The 25,388-nt window shown below is 37.2% G+C and overlaps 1 protein-coding gene across 2 annotated transcripts in view; it reads right to left on the bottom strand.

Moving 5' to 3' along the window:
* DOK6 (docking protein 6) overlaps window positions 1-25,388 on the bottom strand; it is an 805,177-nt gene that overhangs the window by 139,539 nt on the left and 640,250 nt on the right. For both annotated transcript variants that reach the window (XM_082259321.1, XM_082259322.1), the window contains exon 7: window positions 15,348-15,465. In XM_082259321.1, coding sequence (XP_082115447.1) covers window positions 15,348-15,465 — 118 coding nt within the window. The remainder of the gene's footprint in view (window positions 1-15,347; window positions 15,466-25,388) is intronic.

The following is a 25,388-nucleotide window of genomic DNA, read 5'->3' on the forward strand; positions in this document are numbered from 1 at the left end:
AACAATTGTTTCTAAAATGCAAGTGACGGAAGCATAGGTTTTTTCCAATAGAAAGCAATGGCCTTTTCAGCGTAAAATAACGCAACAGTCACCAACAAACGCCCTGCCCTTGTGGGCAAGATAGAATCTACCAACCCCAACAGGCATATAGACATCGAAATTTGCAAGGGGGTGGAAACAAAGGGGTTCAAAAAGGCTACAACCTCCTCCCAAAATCCCACCACCAACGGACAAGTCCAAAAAATGTGTGAGAAATCCCCTGGGGATCCCACCACACCTCCAACACCCAGAAGAAAAAGTGGGGTTCATTTTGTGGAGTCTTTATGGTGTAAGATATGCACGATGCACCATTTTAAATTGAATTAACCGGTTCCTTAAAGAGACCAAGGATCGAAAGGGGGGAATAAAAAGACACTTTGTCATGAAAGAATTAAGAAACAAAAAAATATTGACTATGTCCCGAGTCTTGCCAATCATAGATAAGGAAGATCAAATGCCAACAGACCCCGTTGTCTATGTTATACCAGAGAAGATTCGGAAATTAATAAAAACCATAAATACCTGCATCAGCACCACTTTAAAGAAAATCTATTCAATATTCAGTCTCCAGCAAAGGGAAATATATTGACTGTTTTTATACAAAAAAGATAGAGGATTTCCAGAGAATAGCAAAAAAAAAAAAAAATAACTGAGGCCCACTCAAATCTCATGAGAGAAGAAAAAAGAGCCCTAAATAACTCAAAGAAAAATGATCATTTAAAAATGAGAAATGCAGATAAAGTAGGAAGTATAATATGCAAGATAGAGAAGATTATCTAAGGGAAGCATATAGAATACTAAAGGATTACCAATACTACCTTAAACTCACCAATCATTTACCACCAACCTATCCCAGTTCATTGACAATCACTTACAAAGATTCAAAACGTATTTACAAAACTTCTGTCCTTTTTATACGACTTTACTTACTTATTACAATTGCTCACCACTATTGATTGGAAGAATTCATACCAGTGGATTACCCTTGATGTGCCTTTAGTTTACAGTAATATGTCTCATAAATATAGTATAGAGGCAGATTCTAGCTATTTGCTCACAGATTTCCAAATTCCAACCAGACAAGCAGAATTATTACTAGAAGGTATACATTTCATATTGTCCCATAACCTGTTTTATTTCAATAATAAATACTTAATAAACACCAAGTTATGCAAACCTAACAATGGGATATCTTGAGTCCAGACCGTTTCACTCTGACTCCCAATTTGGCCAGAACATCATTTTCTACAAGAGAAAATTGATAGCATTTTACATATCCTTCCTCCCAGGAGAATGCCTTTTTTTCTGAAAGACCACTTCCTTTTTAATGGGCTTCTGATACTTTTAGGTATCTTTGGGTAATGATACCTGCTAACTTTAATGGGCTTTAAAGCCTTAACTATTTCCCACTCTTGCAGCCTCAGAGCTTCGTAGCAGTGTTCATTTTGTCGACGAAAACATTTTCGTCATAATTTTCACCAGTAATACTTCTTTTTTTTTTTTTAATACTTCTAGTGATGAAAACGAAATCAGAATTACCCCACAATTGTCAATTGAGGAAAGCTATGATGAAAATAAATACATTTTTCGTCAACGAACAAAAACTGTAGGAAAATGTGAGGGAGGGACGTTTACCTATGTGAACTTTCAGTTCCTCAAAGCTCTACCTGTAATGCCTGTGAGTATTTCCTCTCCCAGCAATCGAGGTATTGACCATAGCATGATTAGTGGTGTGCTGTGCTTAGCATGTCCATAGCATTGTGCACATTACCAGCCTCCTCAGACAGGCGATAATCCAGAGATCTGTGCAGCATTTACAGGTCTCCTGACTGTCCAGAGCATTGTGTGCATTACCAGTCTCCTCAGACAGGCTATCATCCAGAGAACTGTGAAGCATTTTTAGGACTCCTGACTGTCCAGAGCACTGTGTGAATTACAGGCCTCCTCAGACCACCATTTAGAGCACTGTACTTTACAGGCCTCCTCAGACCACCTTCAAGAGTGTCTGTGTACTTTGTTCAAGCCTTAATACCATAAATAATAACATGATATTATAACATGATATTAGATTGTTTTTAAATAACGCATTACAATTTAACTAAATCTATTGAATTTTAATAGACTAACGTGATTTTAGTCAACTTAAATGTACTGGAGATTTTAGTCAACTAAAATATCCTAAATTTTAGTCGACTAAAATTAACTGCAGATTTTAGGCAACTAAATACGACTAAAACGATTGCAGATTACTAAAATGTTACTAAAACTAAAATGGCATTTTAGTCTAAATAATATGACTAAAACTAAATCGAAATTTGACGCCAAAATTTACACTGCTTCATAGACTTAGAAACTGGTTACTGAAATTATACTCTTGGCTAGGTCACGTTCCCCTTTTAAGATGGATATTCAATCTTGCATCGTATCTCTTTTTCAGACTATACCAATATTGATCCTAAAAATCTTCTTTCAAAAACTAAAAATGACACTACTCAGGAATACATATGGGCCCACCCCACTGCTCACATGCAATATGATGTCCTAGGCAGGTTTAAACAACTTGAAAGTTTTGGACTTTTCCATTTTGAACTATAATTTAAATTGCGTCCACTGTACTCAAATACAATAATGGTTGGTGATTTCACAAATAAGATAAGCTTTGGGTCTTAATTTAGAAGTTTCATGATCTAGACCCTTTTAGGTAGAAAGGCAATGAAGTAGCAGGAGTCTGACGATGGGCGATATGCCACAGTCTGGCTTTGAATAAAGCTTGCTAGATATCAGAAAAAAAAAACAAAATAAAAACCCCCTGAATTGCAGCTTGTTTTTTTTTTTTTTGCTGTATCTCAAATTTCTTAACTTGAAAGATTTCTAGAGCTTTCTGGAGCTTCTTTCTGGAGGCAAACATGTATACTTCAATTTTTTTTTTTATTAGAGACTCGAGCTGGGATTCCAAGACATTGCCAACCTTGATGAAATTAATGGATGAATGCTTATGTATTAACTGAAACAATTCACAGCTTTTTTTTTATGATAGGTACCCCCCTCCTTTGTAGGTATGTAGAGTGTTTGAAGGTATACTGTATGTCTGTATTATTGCAGTGCAATGAAATATGTTCTATGATAATTTGATCAGTTAATAAAATCGTTTTCTTTAAAAAAGTGGAAAACATTGAGCTGTACCTCTGTTATTTCCTGTACTCATATGACCGACTGTTCCCTTTAATGTCTTTAGCCTTATTCATTCTAGAGCTATGCCAAGAGGCAATAACGACAATAAAGTTATTCATATTGGAAGAGAAATTACTGCATGCTAGAAAAGCTTTTGGTGACTTTGCAAAACAATCTGAGAGTACATAGCGTACAAACAATAGCTATAGATAATCTTGGAACACTTCAGTCCATAAAAAGGTTATATATTTTGATCAGTCACAATTGTTCTGTATTGAAAATGCAAAGTAAAAGATCCAAACCATTTTTCTATGAAATACTGTTTTCACTCTTCTTCTTTCCTTAGACAGTTGTCACCCCATAACAGGAAGTGCCTGAACAAAGAGCCTCACATATTATTTTATCAAAGCCTCAGAATTAGGAAGGCTGAAAAATAAAAGTAACATCCTGAAACTTATATGCAACTTTATTGAATAATTTTAGTTTTGTTTTAACAATGAGATAGCAATAACAGTTAACTTAATGGTTATCATACTGTATAAAATAAAAGGAACATTGGGCTTGCTTCTTGAAATGTGATTTTCTCAGGGTCAAATCACTGTTTTAAAGCTTTCAAAAAACATATACTGCTATTAGTTACAAAAAAAAACTTTTATCTAACATATTTACAAAAAATACTGGTCAGTCTTTAATATCTATGTAATTTGTAAAATATTTAATAGTCCTGTTCTATGTATTTTATTTATATATTTATTATTTTTAATTATTATGAGCAATGAACCAGTTTGTACAATTTCTTGGAAAGTGTTTTCAATTTTGTTTGCAATTTTCAGTGTATGGTAATGCTACATTTGCATGCTTTCATCATACCAAGCCATTTCTGTATTTTTTTACTTAGGTAAAATAATCCTTCTATAATAAAATTTCCCATGGCAGTAGCCAATAAATATGTAGTGAATAAGAGGGTCATGGTCAAAGTTTGTTACAATACTTGATGGTTTGCTATTTATTATACTTTTAAAACACCTTATATTTCACAGTCTGTGACAACAACTGTTGCAACTTTGAATGTGTTAATATCCTTGACATTTCTATGTTTCTGCATTTTATGTACCCCTATACGTAATATGCCACATTCAGACAATGTCCCTCCATACATACATAAATGGGAATTTGAATTGCAAACAGTATTCACACCTTCACAAATAAACAGAACTATCCTTTTTGCATACAAGTCCTCTAAAGTCCCAACAATGATCCACAAAATATACCTGCAGGTTCCAAACACTTGCTAAACACTTGCCAGAGATGCCAGTCAGAACAAGGGACTTTATTCCATGTCTTCTGGAACTGTTTTTTATTCCTTTATTCTGGGCTAATGCCTGATGAACCTCTTTCCTTACGTTTATGACTTGTCAAAACGAATGAAATCAGGACAATGGAAGACCTTACAACAGAGAGGAAAACTATTGATACACCTGGTTTCCCTGGGCAGATTTTACCTACTCATCAAAAATACAAAAATATGATGACTTCCACTGACCCTCAGATGAATAACAGATACAAGTCCAATATTTTTTGCATCTTGCAACTTCTATCTCTATGGAGACCATTTGATGAGTACCTTCAGTTTAAATTATCCCTATCCCTATGTTCTTGACGCACCACTCTCCCTTCCCCAACCACCAACCCCCAGTTCATCTTCTTTTCCTTCTCTTCCTCCACATATAACCTCCCTCACCTCTCCCTCACACTCATTTCCTCCCACTTATTGTCCCCAGTTCTTCTCCTTGAGACCCCCAAAACTTCTTCTCGCTGCTGTTACAGCACAATTAAAAGAACACTGGACACTTCCCATGTACTCCACCTTCTCCTTTTATTAAAGCCAAACAGGATAGTCAAGTCTTTCTAGGTAACAGAACAGAACTGAATTTGTTCAATACACAATGAGACTTTCCTGATGATTGTTTTGGAAAATTGTTTCAGGTTACCTCCTATTACCAGGTTTGGAGATGTTCACAAATGATTGTAAATTTAATTGTGTTGTGTCTAAATAAAAAAAAAAATATATATATTGTCTGATGTTAAGTCAGGCTCCCCCACAGAATGGATTGTACACATTGAAGAGTGGGATTCTGGATAGATTCAACTTAAATGGAAACATTAGTAGTAGACAATGATGACTTAGTTTGCAAAGACATTATATTAGGATTAAATAGTTTTAAATAAGTGTTTAAATCATTTTTTTAAACATTTGATAACAGATAAACAATCAAAAAGACCCCTTTACTTGTGACAGGGCTTATCAGCGTATCTACCCTTATCGGGAGTGTATAAGTAAATGTTTCCCTTTATTTGGGCATCAAATTGGCATTGGGACTACTTTACCATTAGAACTATGCTGGTGCTTTGAGTGGGAAAGCCTTATTTCTTGAATAAATGCAGTTTATGGATTAAAGTTGTATAGACAAGCAAAAAAAAAAAAAAAAGCCTGTGCATCCTTATCAATAGGTATACTGGACAATGTGCATAAAAAGAAGAGAGAGATCAGCCAATTAAATTCCCAATTTTCCTCAAGAGGATTGCAGAAGTGGATACTTCATCTGTTCTACTAAGCTCATTTAGACTATAATGAAAACAAAGTATATATGTGTACATACCTTATTTAAAACATTTTGAAAGCAACATTCTTGTTAACCACTTTAGCCCCATAAAGATTTGGCTGCTCAATGACCAGGCCACTTTTTTCAACTTGGAACTGCGTGACTTTAACTGACAATTGCGCGGTCATGCAATGCTGTACCCAAACAAATCTTATGTCCTTATATTCCCACAAACATAGCTTTCTTTTGGTGGTATTTGATCACCTCTGCGCTTTTTATTTTTTGCGATATTAATAAAAAAAGAGCAAAACTTTTGCGAAAAATTTAAATTTTCTACTTTGACTGTTAAAAAATATCCAATATATTAAATTTTTGTCATATATCTAGGCCAAAATGTATTTAGCTACATGTCTTTGACAAAAAAATTCTCAATGAGCATATTTATGTCCACTTTAAGACCAGAAGATTTTACCCCCTTCCTGACCAGGCCATATTTTGCGATTCGGCACTGCGTTATTTTAACAGACAACTGCACGGTCGTGCGACACTGTATCCAAAAAAAATGACATCCTTTTTTCCCCCCACAAATAGAGCTTTCTTTTGGTGGTATTTGTTCACCTGTGCGATTTTTAATTTATAATAAAAATAGTGACAATGTTGAAAAAAAAACAACATTTTAGGCCAATTTGTTTCTACATATTTTTGGTAAAAAAAAATCGCAATAAGCATATTTTGATTGGGTTGCACAAAAGTTATTGCATTTACTAACTACGGGAAAGATTTGCAAATTTTATTATTTTTTTTGCCAGTAATGGCGGCGATCTGCAATTTTTTTGCGGGACTGTGACATTGTGGCGGACAGACCGGACCCCTAACTGACATTTTTGACACTTTTGGTGAGACCGGTGGCATTACTACAGTAATCAGTGCTAAAAATATGCACTGTTACTGTAATAATGACACTGGCAGGGAAGGGGTTAAAACTGTTGGTGATCAAGGGGTTAAATGTATGCCTTATGCTTACTGATGTGTGTGGGGGAAGGGGGTCCTGTGACAAGACAGAGATCGCAGGTTCAGCTATGCTGAATCCTGTGATCTCTCCCTGTCTGTCACAAAGAAGATCCGCCCGCTTTGTTTACACAAGCAGGCAAATCTTCTCACATTTTCCCAGACGATCGGGGAAGAGAGACAGTGATCGCCACCTCTCCTCCTCCGGCCCGACTCCCGCTGTGTCTAAACACAGCGGGAGTGAGCCTCCGGCGGCGACCGCACGCCACCGAGACAGCTAGGAGTCCAGCAACGTAGGTCTACGTCGCTGGACCCAGGGCTGCCACTGTGCCGCAATAGAGCACAGTGAGCAATCTTAAAGTGGTTAAACAAGGTTTAAATCTGTGCTGTTACCTGATACAATCTAGTAAATTAGTAGACACATTATTAAATAATGTAATATATATTTAGGTTTGATGCCGATTGGAAAATCAAAGAGGGTTTCTTTTTATTTAGGAGAAAATATAAGGCCACGCATGTATGATGGCATAACCCAATCTGAAGTATTAAAGCATTAATGGTGTATGGTTTGCATTTTGGGATCAAAGGCCATTTTATTGCATCTGAAATCCAGTAAAAGTATTGGCTCTTTTTCACAATGATACACAGAGAAACTTTAAACTAGAATAATAAAACGGTCAGGTTGAGTCCTAGCTACATGGAAATCAAGGGTATGATTCTGAGTGACCCTCTTTTGCATAGGTCAATAATACAAACTTTATTTTTGAAAATAGCATTAGAAGCTGATACCTACAGCAATGTGTTTTTATTATCTTTATTTAATTTCTTTACAGGACTTCAAATACTTGGCATGAAAAGTTTTCTTGAAACTCAGGATCATGTGTAACAGAGAAAAAAATGAGACCGAGAAATACCCTAGATATGGTCCATGGCTACACATTTGCTAATGCTCTGTCAGTTATCAAATTGTTTCATAGGACTCCACTTGCCCCACATGAAAAATCATTTGGGAACTTAAGATCATGTGTGATAAAAGGAGAGGAAATTATATTGACATATAGAAATGGTTAGTGGCTACAAAATTTTAAATACTTTGTTAGTCAATACCCAGAGTGAGGGCAACATTTTTAAATGGGACTTGCAGATTCCTGTTCAATCTATTTTTTTTACACAAGGAAGACATTTGTGATAATATTTCTACACGTATTTACTTTATACTGTACTATATGTAGAATGAGCATAGACAACATCATCGTGTTTAGTAATACTCTTCTAAAGCAAACTAGCACGGTGTGAATGCAAATTTTTTTGGTTTTATTAAGGGATTTTCAGACTTTATTCCTGCACACCAGCTGCTTTTCTTTGTAATTGTAATATTTATTATTCACAAGCTCATTTATGGTTATGGTCTGAAACTGCTGTTTGCAAGCTTTATTCACACATAAGCTGTTGTCAAATAGCTTAACCACTTCAATACTGGATACTTTTACCCCCTTTTCCAGCATAGGCCATTTTTCAGCTTCCAGTGCTGTTACACTTAGAATGACAATTAGTCATTCATGCAACATTATAACCAAATTACATTTTTATAATTGTTTTCACACAAATAGAGCTTTTGTTTGGTTGTATTTAATCACCACAGTTTTTCTTTTTTATTATTATTTATTGCTAAATAAATGAAAAAACTGCAAAAATTCTCAAAAAAAGCTTTTTTTTTTGTTTTTGTTTTACACATTAATAGTATTTCTTCATGAATTTAGGCCAAACTGTATACTGCTAAATTTATTTTGTCAAAATAACTCAAATCAGTGTATAATCATGAACATCGATCATCGATTTTACACACTATGATTATATCACTGATATCACTGTTATAAGCAACCATTTTTTATTAAATGGTGATTGGCCACAGCTATCACATGGTACAGATGCAATGTGATTGGCCCTGTCTGTTCCATGTGATCACTGTGACCAATCGCAGAGATCAACACAATAGTACACAATGAATGGCTGTGAATGAAAGGCATTCATTGTGCTCATTTGCCATGTGGTCTGCTGTGATTTGTCACAGCGATCATATGGCACCAACAGCGGCGAAGTACACTGATCTGTCGTCTGCTGTGTCCGCCACAGCGATGACACATAGTGCCATAGGGCAGCTTGTGGGCGTGTCATCTGACATCCACCCAGGATAGCAGCACTCCCACTTGGCCATAATATTACTATAGGCCATCGGGAAGCAGTTAAAAACAGAGCTGAAATAGTCTGTCAAACTGGATAGCCAGTACCAGTCCCTTTTGCACTGGGCAGTTTTTTCAGGTGTGCCTTGCATCCACAAGACACTGGTTATACAGCTTTCATAGCTAGAAAAATCTAGATATGCCTACTGACTGCTAGAATTACATCAGGACTTTATATATGTAGACTCAGAATGATGATGGCTGTAATAAATACATTGCAACTTTTTCCAAGGATATTCTGAATTTTTAATAGTTAACCACTTGCCGACTGCTGCACGACTAGTTACGTCGGCAGTCAGCCCCTCACAGGCAGAGCGGCGTAAGGCTACGTCGCTAGCCTGTGAGGGTCTAGGGAGCGAGCGCGCGCCGCCGGAGGCGCGCTCCCACGCGGTCACGGGGCCCCCCGCACGTGTGACCGGCGGACCCGATGTCCGCCGGTCACTCGCAATCGTCCGTTAGAGCGAGAGAAAGGCAGGCGGCTAATGTAAACAAGCCGCTTGTCATTCTCCCCTGTGTATGAATGGTGATCATACGGTTCTACTATGTAGGACTGTTGATCACTGTTCATACACCTCAAGCCACAGCCAATCACAGTTAGAATCACGCCCCTAGGGACACACATAACCCCTCCCTCTCAAAAAAGTTAACCCCTTCACTGCCAGTGTCATTTTACAGTAACAGTGCATATGTATGAAAAAACATGGGGTGATATGTGCGCTGTCACGTGGGTATCCAAGTGGGAAGGATAGCCTCTACGCAGAGATGTATAGTAACGAAGTAGAACTACTTAAGTACTGTACTTAAGTACCGAAATGCGGTATCTGTACTTTCCTAGAGTAGAATTTTTTTCTCCTACTTCTACTTTTACTTCACTACATTTTTTCGATGATTTCGATACTTCTACTCAAGTTTTTTTTTTTTGTGCTGCATAGTTACTAGTTACTTTTAAAAAAATTACCACTGCCAGAACAGTAGATGGCAGGTTGCATAAAGCTCAAAAAAATGTGTATAATGTCATTTATAAATCAGCGCATACGAAAATAAAGGCTGTGTATAATAAAAGCTGCTATACCAAATCTTTCCAATAAAAAGAAAATATGAAACAAACAAATAAATGGTGCTACAGCGCTTAAAGTGCATCAAGAAACTACTAACAAACACAGGTTAATCATTTGAATAAATCATTTGAAATAATAAAAACAATATGATGTTCAAACTTTTGACTTATTTCTTTAATAACTACATAACACAGTACTTGTACTTCTACTTTCAGTACTTGAGTAGAATTTTTTTTTCAAAACTACTGGTACTTTTTACTTTTAGTACTTAAGTAGCAAATTTTTTGAAAAAACTACTTGCAATACTTAAGTAAAAAAAATGTTGAATACTTTAGTACTTCTACTTAAGTAACTTTTTCTGCGAGCACTTCCACTTCTACTCAAGTAATTTTTTGATCGAGCACTTGTACTTTTACTCAAGTAGAAATTTCGAGTACTTTATACAAGTCTGCCTCTACTACGTTGCAGCTGGTAACAAATTAATTATGAGATTAGGATCAAATCCTATCCCACATGCAGCCAGCTCTAGTTTTTTTCAATAAAATACCAATACCAATATTAAATTACCAAGTCGGCGCAAGTGGGAAAAAATCTAAAAAAAAAGGGGGCTCAAACTGAGCTAACCAATATCATAAGTACAGCAGGAGCTCCTATGATAGGATATAACGGAAATCAACATGCAATATTTACCAGTGATAAAATAGGGTAAATAAGTACTCCATAAAAATAAATAGAAGATAAAAGAAGATCAGCAGACTAAGACAAAAAAACGTGTAAAATCCTAAAAGTCAATCCAATTCCTAAAACAATATGTGTATCTGTCTTCAATATATGAATTCTACAATAATTGGTCCAATGTATCTGACTTGTAGCAACTCCTCCTATATGACCAATAAACAATATAAGAAGATCAGCGGACTATAGCAGAATACGTGTATGGTGCGAATCCTAAAAATCAATCAAATTCCTAGCACCAATTGTATATCAGTCTTCAATATATATATTCTAAACTAACTGTTCCAAATTAATATTCCAAATTAGTTTCTGACTTCCATTCACGGATAAAACCACACTATAAAATGACACAGAGAAATAGCCAGATAATCGCACTAGCGACTATATATTTCATATCTATAAAATGTCCCCGCCTGTGGCCAATTCACATATGTAACGCTGCACTTTTTCAAGGAATGCAGCTTGTTTGAGAAAGTGTGACAAACGTAACTTTGCTGTACTGAATACTGGGCATGACTTGAATAGAATCTGAGCCTGTTGACAGTATACATTGCACACATATGTGGCAGTCTTTGTACCAACAATATATTTCTTAAATACCACTTATGCTGTTTCTGAGCTGTTGTTATACTCACAAAGCTTATCGGATATCATCATTGCCTAAGTTATACTTGTCTTACTGCAACTGAAAAGCACAGTCAACATGCCTGCCCTGTACCTGTATAGAGGCATTATATTGCTTTACTGCTCTACATTTGTTTTTATATCTTAGCTGAAGCAAATGGATTATCAGGATGGATCTGGTTGGCACTAAAAAGTACATTTATCAGAGAAGCAATTACCCTTATGACTACTAATGATATACAATCAATGGGTCTGAAAGGTGTTTCCATAGGTGTGCCGGAATACTTTATTATGCTCAGCATACAAACTCTTAATGCCAATTATTCCAAATATATCTATATTTTAAAAGGATGGCACTGTGTTCAGTATGACTCCCTAATTCCTTCCATACAGTTCAGAATTTGTCAGACTTCATTATCATCACACCTTTCCTCTTTAGGTCACATGGAAGAGATTTCAAATACCTTTCCAATGTGACCAACATCTTCTGACTCTGCCTACCTGGACAATTTGTCTGCATTGTTTTTTTCTCTTCTTGCGCTGTATAGTATTGCAGTAGCTTGCCATTCTCTCCAACAAAATGGTTTACCAGCTACAGCAGCTACATGATCTCAATTGTGGCCTACACTGTGAAAACCCCCACTGGGAGTGGACATCATATGACATCCTCTCAGAAGAGGCTGTGCAGCACCACGATCTGTCACCAGCTTTGTCCACAGAATCTCTGTACCGGCTTGCTGCCAGCATCATGTGATTGCTGTGACCAATCACAGAAGATCACATGACAACTGTAAGCCATTGATGGCTTCCTTTCATGCCATCCTTTGTATGCAATTGTGTTGCAAGCTGTGATTGGTCACAGTGATTTCATGGTACAGACAGGGCCAATCCTAGCCCATCTGTACCATGTGATTAGCTTTGGCCAATCACAGCTAATCACAACAAATGACACTGAATGAACAAGTTTCATTTAGTAAAAATGGTTGCTTATACCAATGAAATTCATTGGTATAAGCAATCATACTCAGCTCAGCTCCAGAGCAATTCTTTTTATTTTTCTCATACATGTAAAAATCTTAATTTTTGGCAATAAAAATACTTAAACCCCCAGAATCTTATATATTTTCTAAAAGCAGAGGCCCTGTAGAATAGAAAGGTGATAGTTGCAAATTTTATGTCACATGATATTTGTGCAACTGTTTATTAAAAGCAAATGTTCAGGAAAAAATATAATAAAATTAATTTTAGTGCAAAAACACACAACATAATACTCATTTTTGGTTAAAATATAAAAGTTGAGGTTGCATCGAGTACATAGATACTAAACATTCCATGTATTAAAATTGCGAGTGCCCACGATATAGCCAAAAACTATGGTGCCAAAAAATCTCCATAGGTGACACTTTTAAAGCCTTTACAGCTCATCAGTTTAGAATTAACTAACTCTTGTGCTAGAATAGGCTGTTCTCACTCTGACGCTCACTGCGATTTGTCACACGTGTGATGCAACCGCAGTTTATATGCGCATGCTCAGCTTGCATTTGCGTAGCTGTGCGGGGCAATTGGAGTTATGGTACTTTTTTATTTTGAATATATTTTATTACAATTTTAGTATTTAAAACGTTTTTCTTTTTCTTTTTTTAAATGTATTTTTACTTGATTGCTATCACAAGGGTTTAATAAACCCTTGTGTGGTAGCATTGGCAGGTGACAGGTACTCACCCAAATATCTCCCCTGCCTTTCACACCATCTAACAAAGCATAGATCAGCTTTATTAAATGTGTCCCCTGGCTGTACTGGCCATGAAATGGTACATCTGAAACCTGAAGTGAAATCACTTCCGATTTCATTGTTTGCATGTGAGATCAAGGCATGGATTTGCCTCTGTCTCACAGCGAATTTTCTCCCGATCCTTAGCTCCGGTAAGAGCGGGAGAGCCCTGGAACCATGGTAAAAAGGGGGAGGCACCGTGCTGCCGACTCTGTGTAAGTGATCGGCAGCTATGGAGCACTTTCACTTTGAAGTCGGAAACCGGCTAAACAAAACCCACACAAGCTGATGGCTGCTACTGCCATCAGCCCGTGATTACAGATTCACTCTTTGGATATATGTAGTATGTCCAAAGATCTGAACTGGTTAATGTGTAAAAGAAGTTAAATCATGATCACTTCCCCAGAGTAGTACAGTGTTACTATGGTAAAACGGTATTGCTCTGGTCACAGTGTGTTTAAACATTTGTTAAAAAAGAAGAATATTTAATAAAAAAGAAATTAAAATGAATAAATATAAATAAATACTTTTTTTTTTTTTTGCCCATACTGTCACTTGTCAGTATTCCTAATCACCACCACACCAGTTATATGATAACCAATAATGCTGTACTGCACTGGTGACAGTATGTAAAAATAAAAAAAATATTTTAATTTCTTCATTATCCAAAACAATTCTGACAATAAATTACAACTTCAAAAACCTTGCCATGACTCTTAATAAATACCTTGGACTGTCTACTTTTCAAAAAGGGGTAATTTGTGGGATATTTGTACTGTCCTGGTATTTTCAGGCCTCGAGAAATTAGATAGGCCATCAGTACATCAGGATTGATTGATTTTTTAGATACTGTAGATATACCATAGTTTGTGGACTCTATACCTTTCCTACAGGCTAATTAATAAAGTCTGATTTGGGTTATTTTCAGCAAGTAAATGTAGCAGAATAAATTTTGACCTAAATTTATGAAGAAAGGTTATTTACTTGCAAAATTTAATAACAGAAACAAAGAAAAACGTTCAGACTTTTTTTGCATATTTAGCAAAAAATAAAAAAAGTGGTATAATTATCACCCGAAAAAAAAAATTCTTTATTTGTGTGAAAAATTAACAATTTTTTGGGGGGTACAATGTTGCACAAATTGTCATTCAAAGTGTAATAGCACTGAAAGCTGAGAATTGGCCTGGGCAGGAAGGGGGTAAATGAGGATTTTTTTTTTTTTTTTTTTTTTTTTAAAGCAAAGGCATAACAAAAAAGAACATTTTAGACAGCCAACAAGTCACTGCATTTTACAGAAAATCGGTACCCTGACAGTTTTTTTTTTAATGTGTCCCTGTTACAGCCTTTACTGTGTTAGCTCATATGTACAAGGCTCACTAATTGGGTTTATCTAATAATGGAATCTACATACAACTCTCAGCATTTTATAGTATTGCAGGTAGCAGTGTGAGAGAATATACTGGTGTGTCCATATTATTTGCAGCAGATGCTGTATTCCAATAAACATCACACTATAGTAGACTAAAGATTTTTAATGCAGCTATTAGAAAGTACTGTACATTTGCATTCTTCAAAACAAAGCTGTGAGACAGAGCCATTTAATCAGGGAACATTGCTATGTAACCAGCATAAACATTATGGGACATTGTACTAAAGCTCTTACCCTAGTGATAAATTAGCAGCACAGCATCTGAAGCAGTGATTTTAAAATGAAGTACTGTTTTAAGGTATTGTCATATTTGTATGATTTATGAAAATAAGAATATCCTATTTGTAACAACTAAGGAGTGCACCAGGGAGCATAGTATAAAGCCATGGTGTACACTGAACTTTTGATGGCTGTAATTTGCATTGCAAAGTTCAAAAAGTCATGTCTAAATTGCCTCTGCATTCTACACAGAGTGATTTGCTATTAGTTGCTAAAATGATAAAAAAAAAGGCCAATTTGAAAAAACTGTGCTCCCACCGAGGATCATGACAACTGATAAATTGAAATGAAAGGAACACAACAAACTCAAAGATAAAAAGCAATCTAAATAAGTTGAGCACAGCATGAAACAAACTAAAAGGTGCAATGTTTCATTTTTAAGCCACTTGCCTTGTAAACTGTAGATTTCGCCAACACTGTTTTGTCTGGTGATATGATGCCAGTAGGCACTCCGAGGAAGTGAGATGGACTTTGACAGTGTCATTGGTTCAGTAATACTAGTCTGAAGCTGAAAGACAGTGTGAAAAAGGAAGCATTTGTAAAATAATTGTTGAGACTTTAAAGTATATTTAAAACATTAAACTGTACATCGTTATAATGAGCAAAGAGATGTATACATAATTAACAAACTAGTTAAATATCTATTTTTTATTTATTTTTTTTTATTTTAGAAGAAGAGGATTTTCACAACAGGTGTCACTAGCAATAAACAAAAAGTCTAATTAATACCTAGTCTTAATGGGAGGTTGGATTCAGATGAAAGAATGCTCGTTATATATACCTTGCTGGTGTACACTAGATTGATGACAGAAAAAAACGTAAAATGTCTCTAAACCCAAAAACAAAAATGTAATATATTGCAGATTACCAATCCTTTTATCTGGTGGCTCCATTCGTTTTCTTTTTCTTTCTTTTTTTTTTTTTATCTGTCTATTCCTCCAGTAAGTCAGTTTTTTTACCTTCATTTAACAGATCAAAATGTCCAGACAAAGTGGCAATTATAGGGTTGAGGCAAACCATTTAACACTAACAGGAGTGCTTACAATGGTCAACATTTCCTGTAGCTGTTTAAAAGGTGTTAGCTGAAGTCAGGATTTATTTGTTAGTCACATTTGTAACATCCATTTAAATCTAATAGTCCCTCCATAGATTACATAGGGGTTGATTTATTAAAGCTGGAGTGTGCAAAATCTGGTGCAGCTGTGCATGGAGCCAATCAGCTTCTAACTTCAGCTTGTTCAATTAAGAACAATTAAAAACCTGGAAGCCGATTGGTTTCTATTCAGAACTGCACCAGATTTTGCACTCATCCTTTTTAGTAAATCAACCCCACAGTTACATAGTTGGTAAGGTTGAATAACGAAAACAGTCCATCCAGTTCAACTTGTGTGTGCGTTTATGTAAATACCATTTCCAATATCCCTGTATATTGTGTTTAGTAAGATGCCCATCTAAGTGTTTTTTAAATGTTCAATACTCCCTGCAGACACTACCCACTGTGGTAAGGAGTTCTACATCCTTACTGCTCTGACAGTACAAAATCCATTACGTAGTTTAACTGCTTCTCTTCCAATTTCATTAAGCATCCGTGAGTCCTGTTAAGCAACCTGAGAATGAATAGCTTACTCCTATGCTAGGATCACTATTAATATATTTGTATATTGCTATCATATCCCCTCTTGAGCATCTATAATCCATAGAGAATAAGTTTAATGTTTGTAGTCATTCCTCATAACAGAGGTCCTTCAGCCCCTTGTTAGTTTTGTTGCCCTTCTCTGGACTCTCTCAATTTAACATTTAAACATAACATATTCAAGATGTGTCCTGATCAGAGTTTTGAAAAGTGGTAGATGTATAGTTTTATCTTGAGTAAATACCCTTTTTAACCAGTTGCCAACCACCCGTTGCAGTTTTACTGTGGCAAGGTGGCTCGGCTGCGTGAACCGACCTAACTGTACATCCGGCGTGAGCGGGGCTAGGGGGTGCATGACCGCTGTCCCCGTGATGTTCTGATTCAGTTCAGAACTGATCAGTCATCAGGTCCAGGCCAATGAATTTTGGCCTGGACCTGGTGATCAGTTCTGACCAATTGCAGAACATTCTGTGCCTGTGTAATGTAAACACAGGCACAGGAATTTATACCATCTTCTCTCCTGGAAACCCTTTTCTGTTCCAGCGTGAGAGAAGAGAGCATCAACTCTGAGTACACAAGCACTACACTGAACCAGTACACATAGGCACACATTATACCCCTGATCACCCCCCCAGTTAACCCTTTCCCTCTCCCTCTCTGTCACAATGTACACTATATACAGTATACAGATAATTTACTGATTGCTGTATTAGTGTCACTTGTGACTTCAGTTAGTGTGAGAGATAGTTAGTGGTAGTTAGAGGCAGTCCCAGAAAGGTTTAGGGTACCTGCCATACATCTCCTAATAAATATTTAACCCCCTGATCACCCCCAGTTAACCCCTTCATTTCACTGTCAAAGTGTCACTATTATAGTGTACAGATCTTTTTTCTGATCACAGCATTAGTGTCACAGGTGACATCAGTTAGAGTCAATACAGGATAGCGTCAGATTGAGCGCCGCATATTTAATAATACATTTTAACCCTTTGATTTCCAGTGACACACACACACACTAAACACCTCCATTACTAGTATAGTGTCTGAACAGATCAATATCTTTGATCTGATCAGAATTATTGCAGCGTCCCCAATAGTTAAGTATAGTGTTCCCAAAATGAAGCATTAGCAGGATCAAACCCAACACCTGCCAGCACCTGCGTTTAGCTCCTCTGCCCCATCTTCGAAGAAGTGCAGTTTTAGCAGATTACTGTCACTTTTGATAAACAGCACACTAAACTGCAGCATTAGCAGAGTCAGGCCTGATCTATGCTAGCACTAGCATTTACATTTTTTGGTAGCGGTTTAAACAGTCTTGACAACCAGGTGCTTTTTTACCTGTGAGTCACACTAGGTACCTGTAAATTTATTGGCCAAAATTTCCAAACAGAAGTACACTAGTGAAGAGGCCTACACAATGCTGAGCATGATAGATGAGAGTGATGGGGAAGCATCACTGTCAGAATCAGACTCAATATTCAAACCTGTAGAGAGCAGCAGCACCCTGACAGATAGCTCTGATGACGGAGTAGTGGTCCCTGCTAAGGTAAGGTGTACCCGACCCCGTTCTTCTGTTGCTGAGGTGCAACAATCGCAGGGTTCTCATATGCAGCAGAGTGTCGGTACTAGTGACGCTCAACCTTCTGGTGAACTGGCAAGCACCAGCTTCCTAGTACATTCTGGTCATAGTCAAACCAATACCGCAGTAACACTTGGTGACATGGTGAGTCCCATAAGTGCAGTTCAAGCTAGTGCAGTGGCTAGCACAAGTAGTGTCCCACAGCCTCCAAGAACTTAAAGACAGGCCCGTAGAGCCCACAGTGTCCTTCCTGATGTGCTTTCAAATCCTGATTGGGAGCCCAACACTTCTGCAGCACCTGTACTTCCCCCATTCACTGGCCAACCCAATCCACTGGCCACTGGTGGAAACAGCCGATTTTACTCCCCTTGGTTTTTATGAGCTGATTTTCATGGAAAATGTGTACAGATCTATTGTGGACCAAAGCAATTTATATGCCAATCAATTTATTGCCACAAATCCAAATTTGGCCCTTGCCAGAGAATTTGCATGAAAACGTATCACTGTTTCCGAATTTAAAACCTTTCTGGGCCTATCCCTCTTCATAGGCATTACTAAAAAGTGTGAGTTGCGGTCATATTGGTCCACTGACCCAATTCATTATATGCTCGGGTTCTCTGCTGCCTTGGCCAGAACTAGATATGAGCAAATCTTGTGGTTCATGCATTTCAGTGACAATGAACTCTGTCATCCTCAGGGTGACCCTGGATATGACCAGCTTCACAAAATTCAGCCCCTCATAAATCACTTCAACCAGAAGTTTGCAGCCTTGTATATGCCCCAACAAGCTGTCTGCATTGATGAATCCCTGATTACATTTTCTGGCTGCCTTGCTTTCCAACAGTTTCTCCCCAGCAAGCGTGTCAGATATGGGGTCAAGATGTATAGTCTCTGTGACAGGGCAACAGGCTACACATGTAGTTTCCAGATTTACGAGGGAAAAGATAGCAATGTGGAGTCCCCTAACTGCCCAGACTACATGGGGAGCAGTGGCAAGATTGTTGGGACTTAGTGTCACCCTTATTTTTTGGAAAGGGGAACCATTTATATGTGGACGATTATTACACAAGCGTGCCACTTTTTATTCACCTTTTTGATTTTGGAACTGGCGCATGTGGCACCATGCAACCTACTTGCTGGGGCTTCTCCCAATGGCTTGTAGATTGCTGACTTAGACAGGGAGAGAGAGCCTGCTTGAAGTGTAATAAATTGCATGCAGTGAAGTGCAAGGACATATGGAATGTTTTTGTTCTTTCCTCCATTCATGCAGATACGGCAGTCCAAATTGCAACCGCGACTGGTGTTGTTGAAAAGCCCCTCTATGTCCACAAATACAACTTTAACATGGGAGGGGTGGACTTCAATGACCAGATAATGGAGCCGTACTTAATTGCCCATAAGGCCAGGCGCTGGTACAAAAAAGTGTCTGTATACCTTTTCCAGTTGGCTCTGCTGAACAAATCGTCATGTATGCCCATCATTAAAAGTGGGTGGATACTGGGAGGTCGAATGGTGGGCATACCACACACTTTCTGGCAGAGATTTCTTCATCCACATTGATCGATGTGAATAGAGGAATCTGTTAGGTTCTCTTTTTTCGTTCAGCTCACAGGCTGCATGAAAAAAAAAGAACCTTGCAATTTATGCTCAACAAGGACCAGCAACGTACTGGTATGTCATTGGACTTTGAGTGGTCATACCAGGATGATGCCTGCAGATTTAGGCATCATCCTTGTATTGTTTTTTAAAGCTAGCGGTTGGTTTTCATGTAAAAGCAGCCCTAGCAGATAATTAGACTAGATTAGACTGCTAGACTAGACTGCTTTTACAAGCAGTGGGAAGGGACGACCCCCCTCCTGCCGCCTTCCATGGTTTTCTCGGGTTCTCCTGTCCCAGCAGGTAACCCGAGACTACCGCTGGTGGTCCTGCCAGCTGACCATAGAGCTGATTTGAGACCAGAATGGCTCCAATCATCTCTATGGCCTAAGATACCAGAAGCTATGAGCATTTCATGACTTCAGTTTCGCCAGATATAAACAGTGCCTAAGGGCAGAGGAGAAATCTAGAGTCTAAGAGACCCCATTTTTTTTAAAAAAAAAGAGTACCTGTCACTATTTATTGCTATCATAGGGGATATTTAAATTGCCTGTGATGACAATATAAAAATAATAAAAAAAATAAATAAATAAAAGAGCAAGGCAAAGCATCGGTCTGGTGTCATATGTAAACAGCTATTGCAGCATGCATGTGAGGTATTGATATGAACATCAGATCGAGGGCAGTAATTCTTCTCCTCTGTAATATCTAAAGTGGTAACCTGTAAAGGCTTTTAAAAATGTACGTAGTTTGTTGCCGCTGCACGGGTGTGCGCAATTTTAAAGCATTTCATGTTTGGTATCTATGTACTCGGCCTAAGATCATCTTTTATATTTTACCAAACAATTGGGCAATATATAGTGTATTTTTTTTTTAAAAAGTGTTTTTTTTTCCCCCAAAAAATTGCGTTTGGAAACTCTCTGCACAATAATGTGCGACAAAAACAATTGCAACACCCACCATTTTGTTCTGTAGGGCCTCTGCTTTAAAAAATATATAATGTTTGGGGGTTTAAAGTAATTTTCTAGTAAAAAAAAATTTTTTCTCATGTAAACAAAAAGTGGCATAAAAGGCTTGGTCTTCAAGTGGTTAGAAAAGTGGGTGATGTGTGGCATAAGCTTCTAATATTAGGCAAAGAATGCCTGGACAGGTCAAACACCCCCCAAATGACCCATTTTTGGAAAGTAGGCACTCCAAGCTATTTGCTGAGAGGCATGTTGAGTTCATTGAATACTTTATATTTTGCCACAAGTTTCAGGAAAATGAAAAAAATGTTTTGTTTTTTTAAACAAAGTTGTCAATTAAATGATATATTTCTGAAACATGCCATGGCTATATGTGACATGACACCCCAAAATACATTTTACTGCTTCTCCTGATTACGGAGATACCACATGTGTGAGACTTTTTGGCAGTCTAGCTGCGTACAGGACCCCGAAATCCAATCACCGCCTTCAGGCTTTCTAAGGGCGTAAATTGTTGATTTCACTCCTCCCTACCTATCACAGTTTCAGAGGCCATGAAATGCCATGATAGCATAAAACCCCCCCAAATGACCATTACTCAGCATGCCTCTCAGCAAATAGCTTAGGGTGTCTACTTTCTAAAAAGGGGTCATTTGGGGGGGGGGGGGGGTTGTGCTTTCTTGGCATTTCATGGCCTCTGAAACTGTGATAGGTAGTAAGGAGTGAAATCAACAATTTACGCCCTTAGGAAGCCTGAAGGCAGTGATTGGTTTTCAGGGTTCTGTAAGCGGCTATACTGCCAAAAAGTCTCACACATGTGGTATCTACGTACTCAGGAGAAGCAGCAGAATGCATTGTGGGGTGTCATTTCACATATAGCCATGGCATGTTTGAACAATATATCATTAAGTGACAACTTTGTGTGAAAAAAAACATTTTTTAGTAATTTTTTAAACACCTGTGACAAAAATTTTTATATTTAATGGGCTTAACATGCTCAAATTTCTTGGGGTGTTTACTTTCCAAAATGGGGTAATTTGAGGGGTTTTGTACTGCCCTGCCATCTTAGCACTTCAAGAAATGAGATAGGCAGTCAGAAAGTAAAAGATGCGTAAATTCCAGTATATAAACCATAGTTTGTAGATGCTATAACTTTTGCGCAAACCAATAAATATATGCTTATTGAGATTTTTTCTTTATTATCAAAGACATGTAGCTAAATACATTTTGGCCTAAATGTATGACAACAATTTCATTTTTTGGATATTTTTTATAAGAAAAAGTAGAAAATGTATTTTTTTCTCAAAATTTTCAGTCTTTTTTTTGGTACCACCAAAAGAAAGCTTTATTTGTGGGAAAAAAGCACATTCATTTTGTTTGGGTGCAGCACTGCATTACTGGGCAATTACCAGTTAAAGGCCTGCAGTGCCAAATTGCAAAAAATGGCCTGGTCATTAAGGGGGTAAAAACTTCCGGTCCAGAAGGGTTAATGTACGCTAATAGCTTCTACCTTTGCCTGCTGCAGTTTAGCATAGTATGCTATTGCTGAGTCTGCAAACTACTAGGAAGCCCAGATCTTCTTTATCTTGGATTCCCCCAATGGTTCTCCTTCTAGCATGTAATTTGCGTTCATATTTTTAGCCCTCAAGTGCATTACCTTACATTTTTTAACATTAAACCTCATTTTCCATGTAGATGCCCATCCCTTTATTTTATTGATGTCTTTTTGTAAATGTTTTACATCCTGCTGTGAAATTATTTCCCTGCTTTACTTTGTATCATTAGCAAACACTGAGATTGAACTATTTATATGAACCTCTATATCATTTATGAATAAATTAAACAGAATTGGTCCTAGAACAGAGCCTTGGGGTACTCCACTTACAACTCCAGACCATTCTGAGTACACACTATTTATCACCACACCACTTGCCCCTATAACCTGTTTTCTATCCAGGTAGATACCTTATCATCCATGACAACGGACCTCAATTTGGAAATAAGCTCCTATGGTAAACTGTATCGAATGCTTTGGCAAAATCTAGATACACCACGTTCACAAGCCTTTATCTAGATAACAACTTACTTCCTTATAGAATGTTAACAGAATTGTCTAGCAAGAGTGATCTTTCATAAACCCATAGGGATTACTGTAAAATATTTATATAGTCCTGTGAGCAACCAAGATGCGTGAAAATAATGCTGCAGGCACTCCACTATCTCATAAGTGTAAGAAAATAATCCCAAATAATGCCACACAATAAATATGGATATAAATATAGGCAAAATTTTAACTGTGCAATAAAGTGCTTAAAATATACGTAAACCTCCAACGTATGGATATGTGCTAAATAACAGATGTAGGATCATACATTTATATTGCAAATAAATGCTTAAATACCTATAAGGTGCAGTGAAAAAAGGCCATATAATTTAGTGTAGAAAAAAAGTCCATCTAAAAATATAATTATAAAGTGCTGTCACAAACAGGGAGGGGCACGGATGGAGCACTGCACACACCGACAGGCAGCAGGTGGATGCAGATGGCTGGAGGCTGATCAGTGATTCCACTACACCACTACGATACAGTTTCTGATACTGGATTGCTATTGATAGATTGGTGCACTCACAGCACCAACAGTATGTGAGTAAATGTATTGCTTTTATCTAATACATTTTAAAAAAGGGTTTCAGCACTATTGAGTTTATTTTCCCCTATGTATGATATCATCATTGTTTGACACAAAGAGTGATCCCTGAGGGAGGATCCCCACTTGGGGGGATTGGAAGATTGTTCCTAGCTTAGGAAGGCACTAAGCGTTTTTGACCAAGCTTAATCGCAAGGTTGCATAAATTGAGGTGAGGACCCAGCCACAAGGGGGTGCACAGTTCTAGGTGTACTTTCACTGTTTGAAGCACATCATCACTTTGTATTTCTTTTGAGCTTGATATTGGAACATCTACAGCCCTACTGGCACTTTCTGGAGAAAGGATTGTTCGTGACAGCACTTTAATTTTATATTTATATGGACTTTTTTTTTACACTAAATTATATGGACTTTTTCACTGCACATTATAGTTATTTAAGCATTTATTTGCAATATAAATGTATGATCCTACATCTGTTATTTAGCACATATCCATACGTTGGAGGTTTACGTATATTTCAAGCACTTTATTGCACAGTTATAATATAGCTTATATTTATAATTATATCTATAATTATTGCGCTGCATTATTTGGGATTATTTCCATACTGATTACTACTGTTTTTTTATAAGCAAATGTTTGGACATAGGCCCTTATCATCCCCTTTAATAATTTACATACTATTAATATTAGACTGACTGGCCTGTAGTAACCAGGTATATATCTTGGCCCTTTTTTAAACTATTGGTACCATATTTGCTTTTCACCAATCAGCTGGTACTATTCCTGTCAGTAAACTGTCCTTAAAATTTAGGAATAACAGTTTGGCTTTAACCTGGCTATGTTTTTTTGAGGAGTCTCCGGTGTAAACCGTCTGGTCCTGGTGATTTATTTATATTAAGTCTTTTTTTGGACACTGGCCTCTGTTAGCCACAAGGTTACATTACATGTTACATTCTTGTTTATTATACCCTGCTGTTTTCTTTGTAAAAACTGAGGAGAAGAATGCATTTAGTACCGTTGCCTTCTACTTATCATTCTTTATTGGGACAATATACTCTGACTTTGCTTTCTTGTTATTAATATATTTAAAAAATAATTTGGGTATGTTTTACTCATCTCCACTATGCATCTCTCATGGTTCATTTTAGCTGCCCTGATTGCACTCTTACATTTCTTACTGCATTCCTCGTAGTGTTGGAATGCCGATGATGACCCCTCTGCCTTATATTTTCTAAAGGCCATTTTTTCTCTTTTTATATGCCTTTTTATGCTACAGTTCAGCCACCTAGGTTTAACCTTGGCTCTTTTTATTTGTTGTCTATTGGAAGACACTGACTAATGCCATTATTTATATGTTTTTAAAACACTTCATTTTTTCCTTGGTGTTCAATGTTTCTAGAATTTGTTCCCATTTATTATAAAGTATGGAGCGCGGTTCAGAAAAGTTGTTTCTATTAAAATTAGGGGTTGATTTACTTAAAAAAAAACCCCAAAAAAACAGGAGAGTGCAAAATCTGGCGCAGCTGTGCATGGTAGCTAATCAGCTTCTAACTTCAGCTTGTTCAATTAAGCTTTGACAAAAAAACTAGAAGCTCATTCATTTCTATGCAGAGCTGCACCAGATTTTGCACTCTCCAGTTTTAGTAAATAAACACCTAATTTCAATAGAGACAACTTTTGTCCATCCTTAGCATTAGATTTAGTTGTATATGATCAGGTATTAAAAGGCATAGTTTAGTTTCCAACTACAACATGTCCCTATCAGAGAACTGAGCAGATTCGAATGGTACTGTAGACTTAGACTCTCTGAAGGATTTTTACAGGTATACAATTAAAATGAACATTGTAAGATAAGATTGAAGTCTTAAAATAGTATAAAGATAACAAATGATAACCCACAAGCAGTTGCAGTCTCAACAGGCAGTCATCTTGCACTCCTATCTTCCAACCCAGCTGCTTAATATCTGAATGGGTATTGATCAGGTGAGATAATCTTCTGAATCCTCT

This window comes from Pelophylax lessonae (genome assembly GCF_965119305.1).
Source record: "Pelophylax lessonae genome assembly, chromosome: 5".
NCBI lineage: Eukaryota > Metazoa > Chordata > Amphibia > Anura > Ranidae > Pelophylax > Pelophylax lessonae.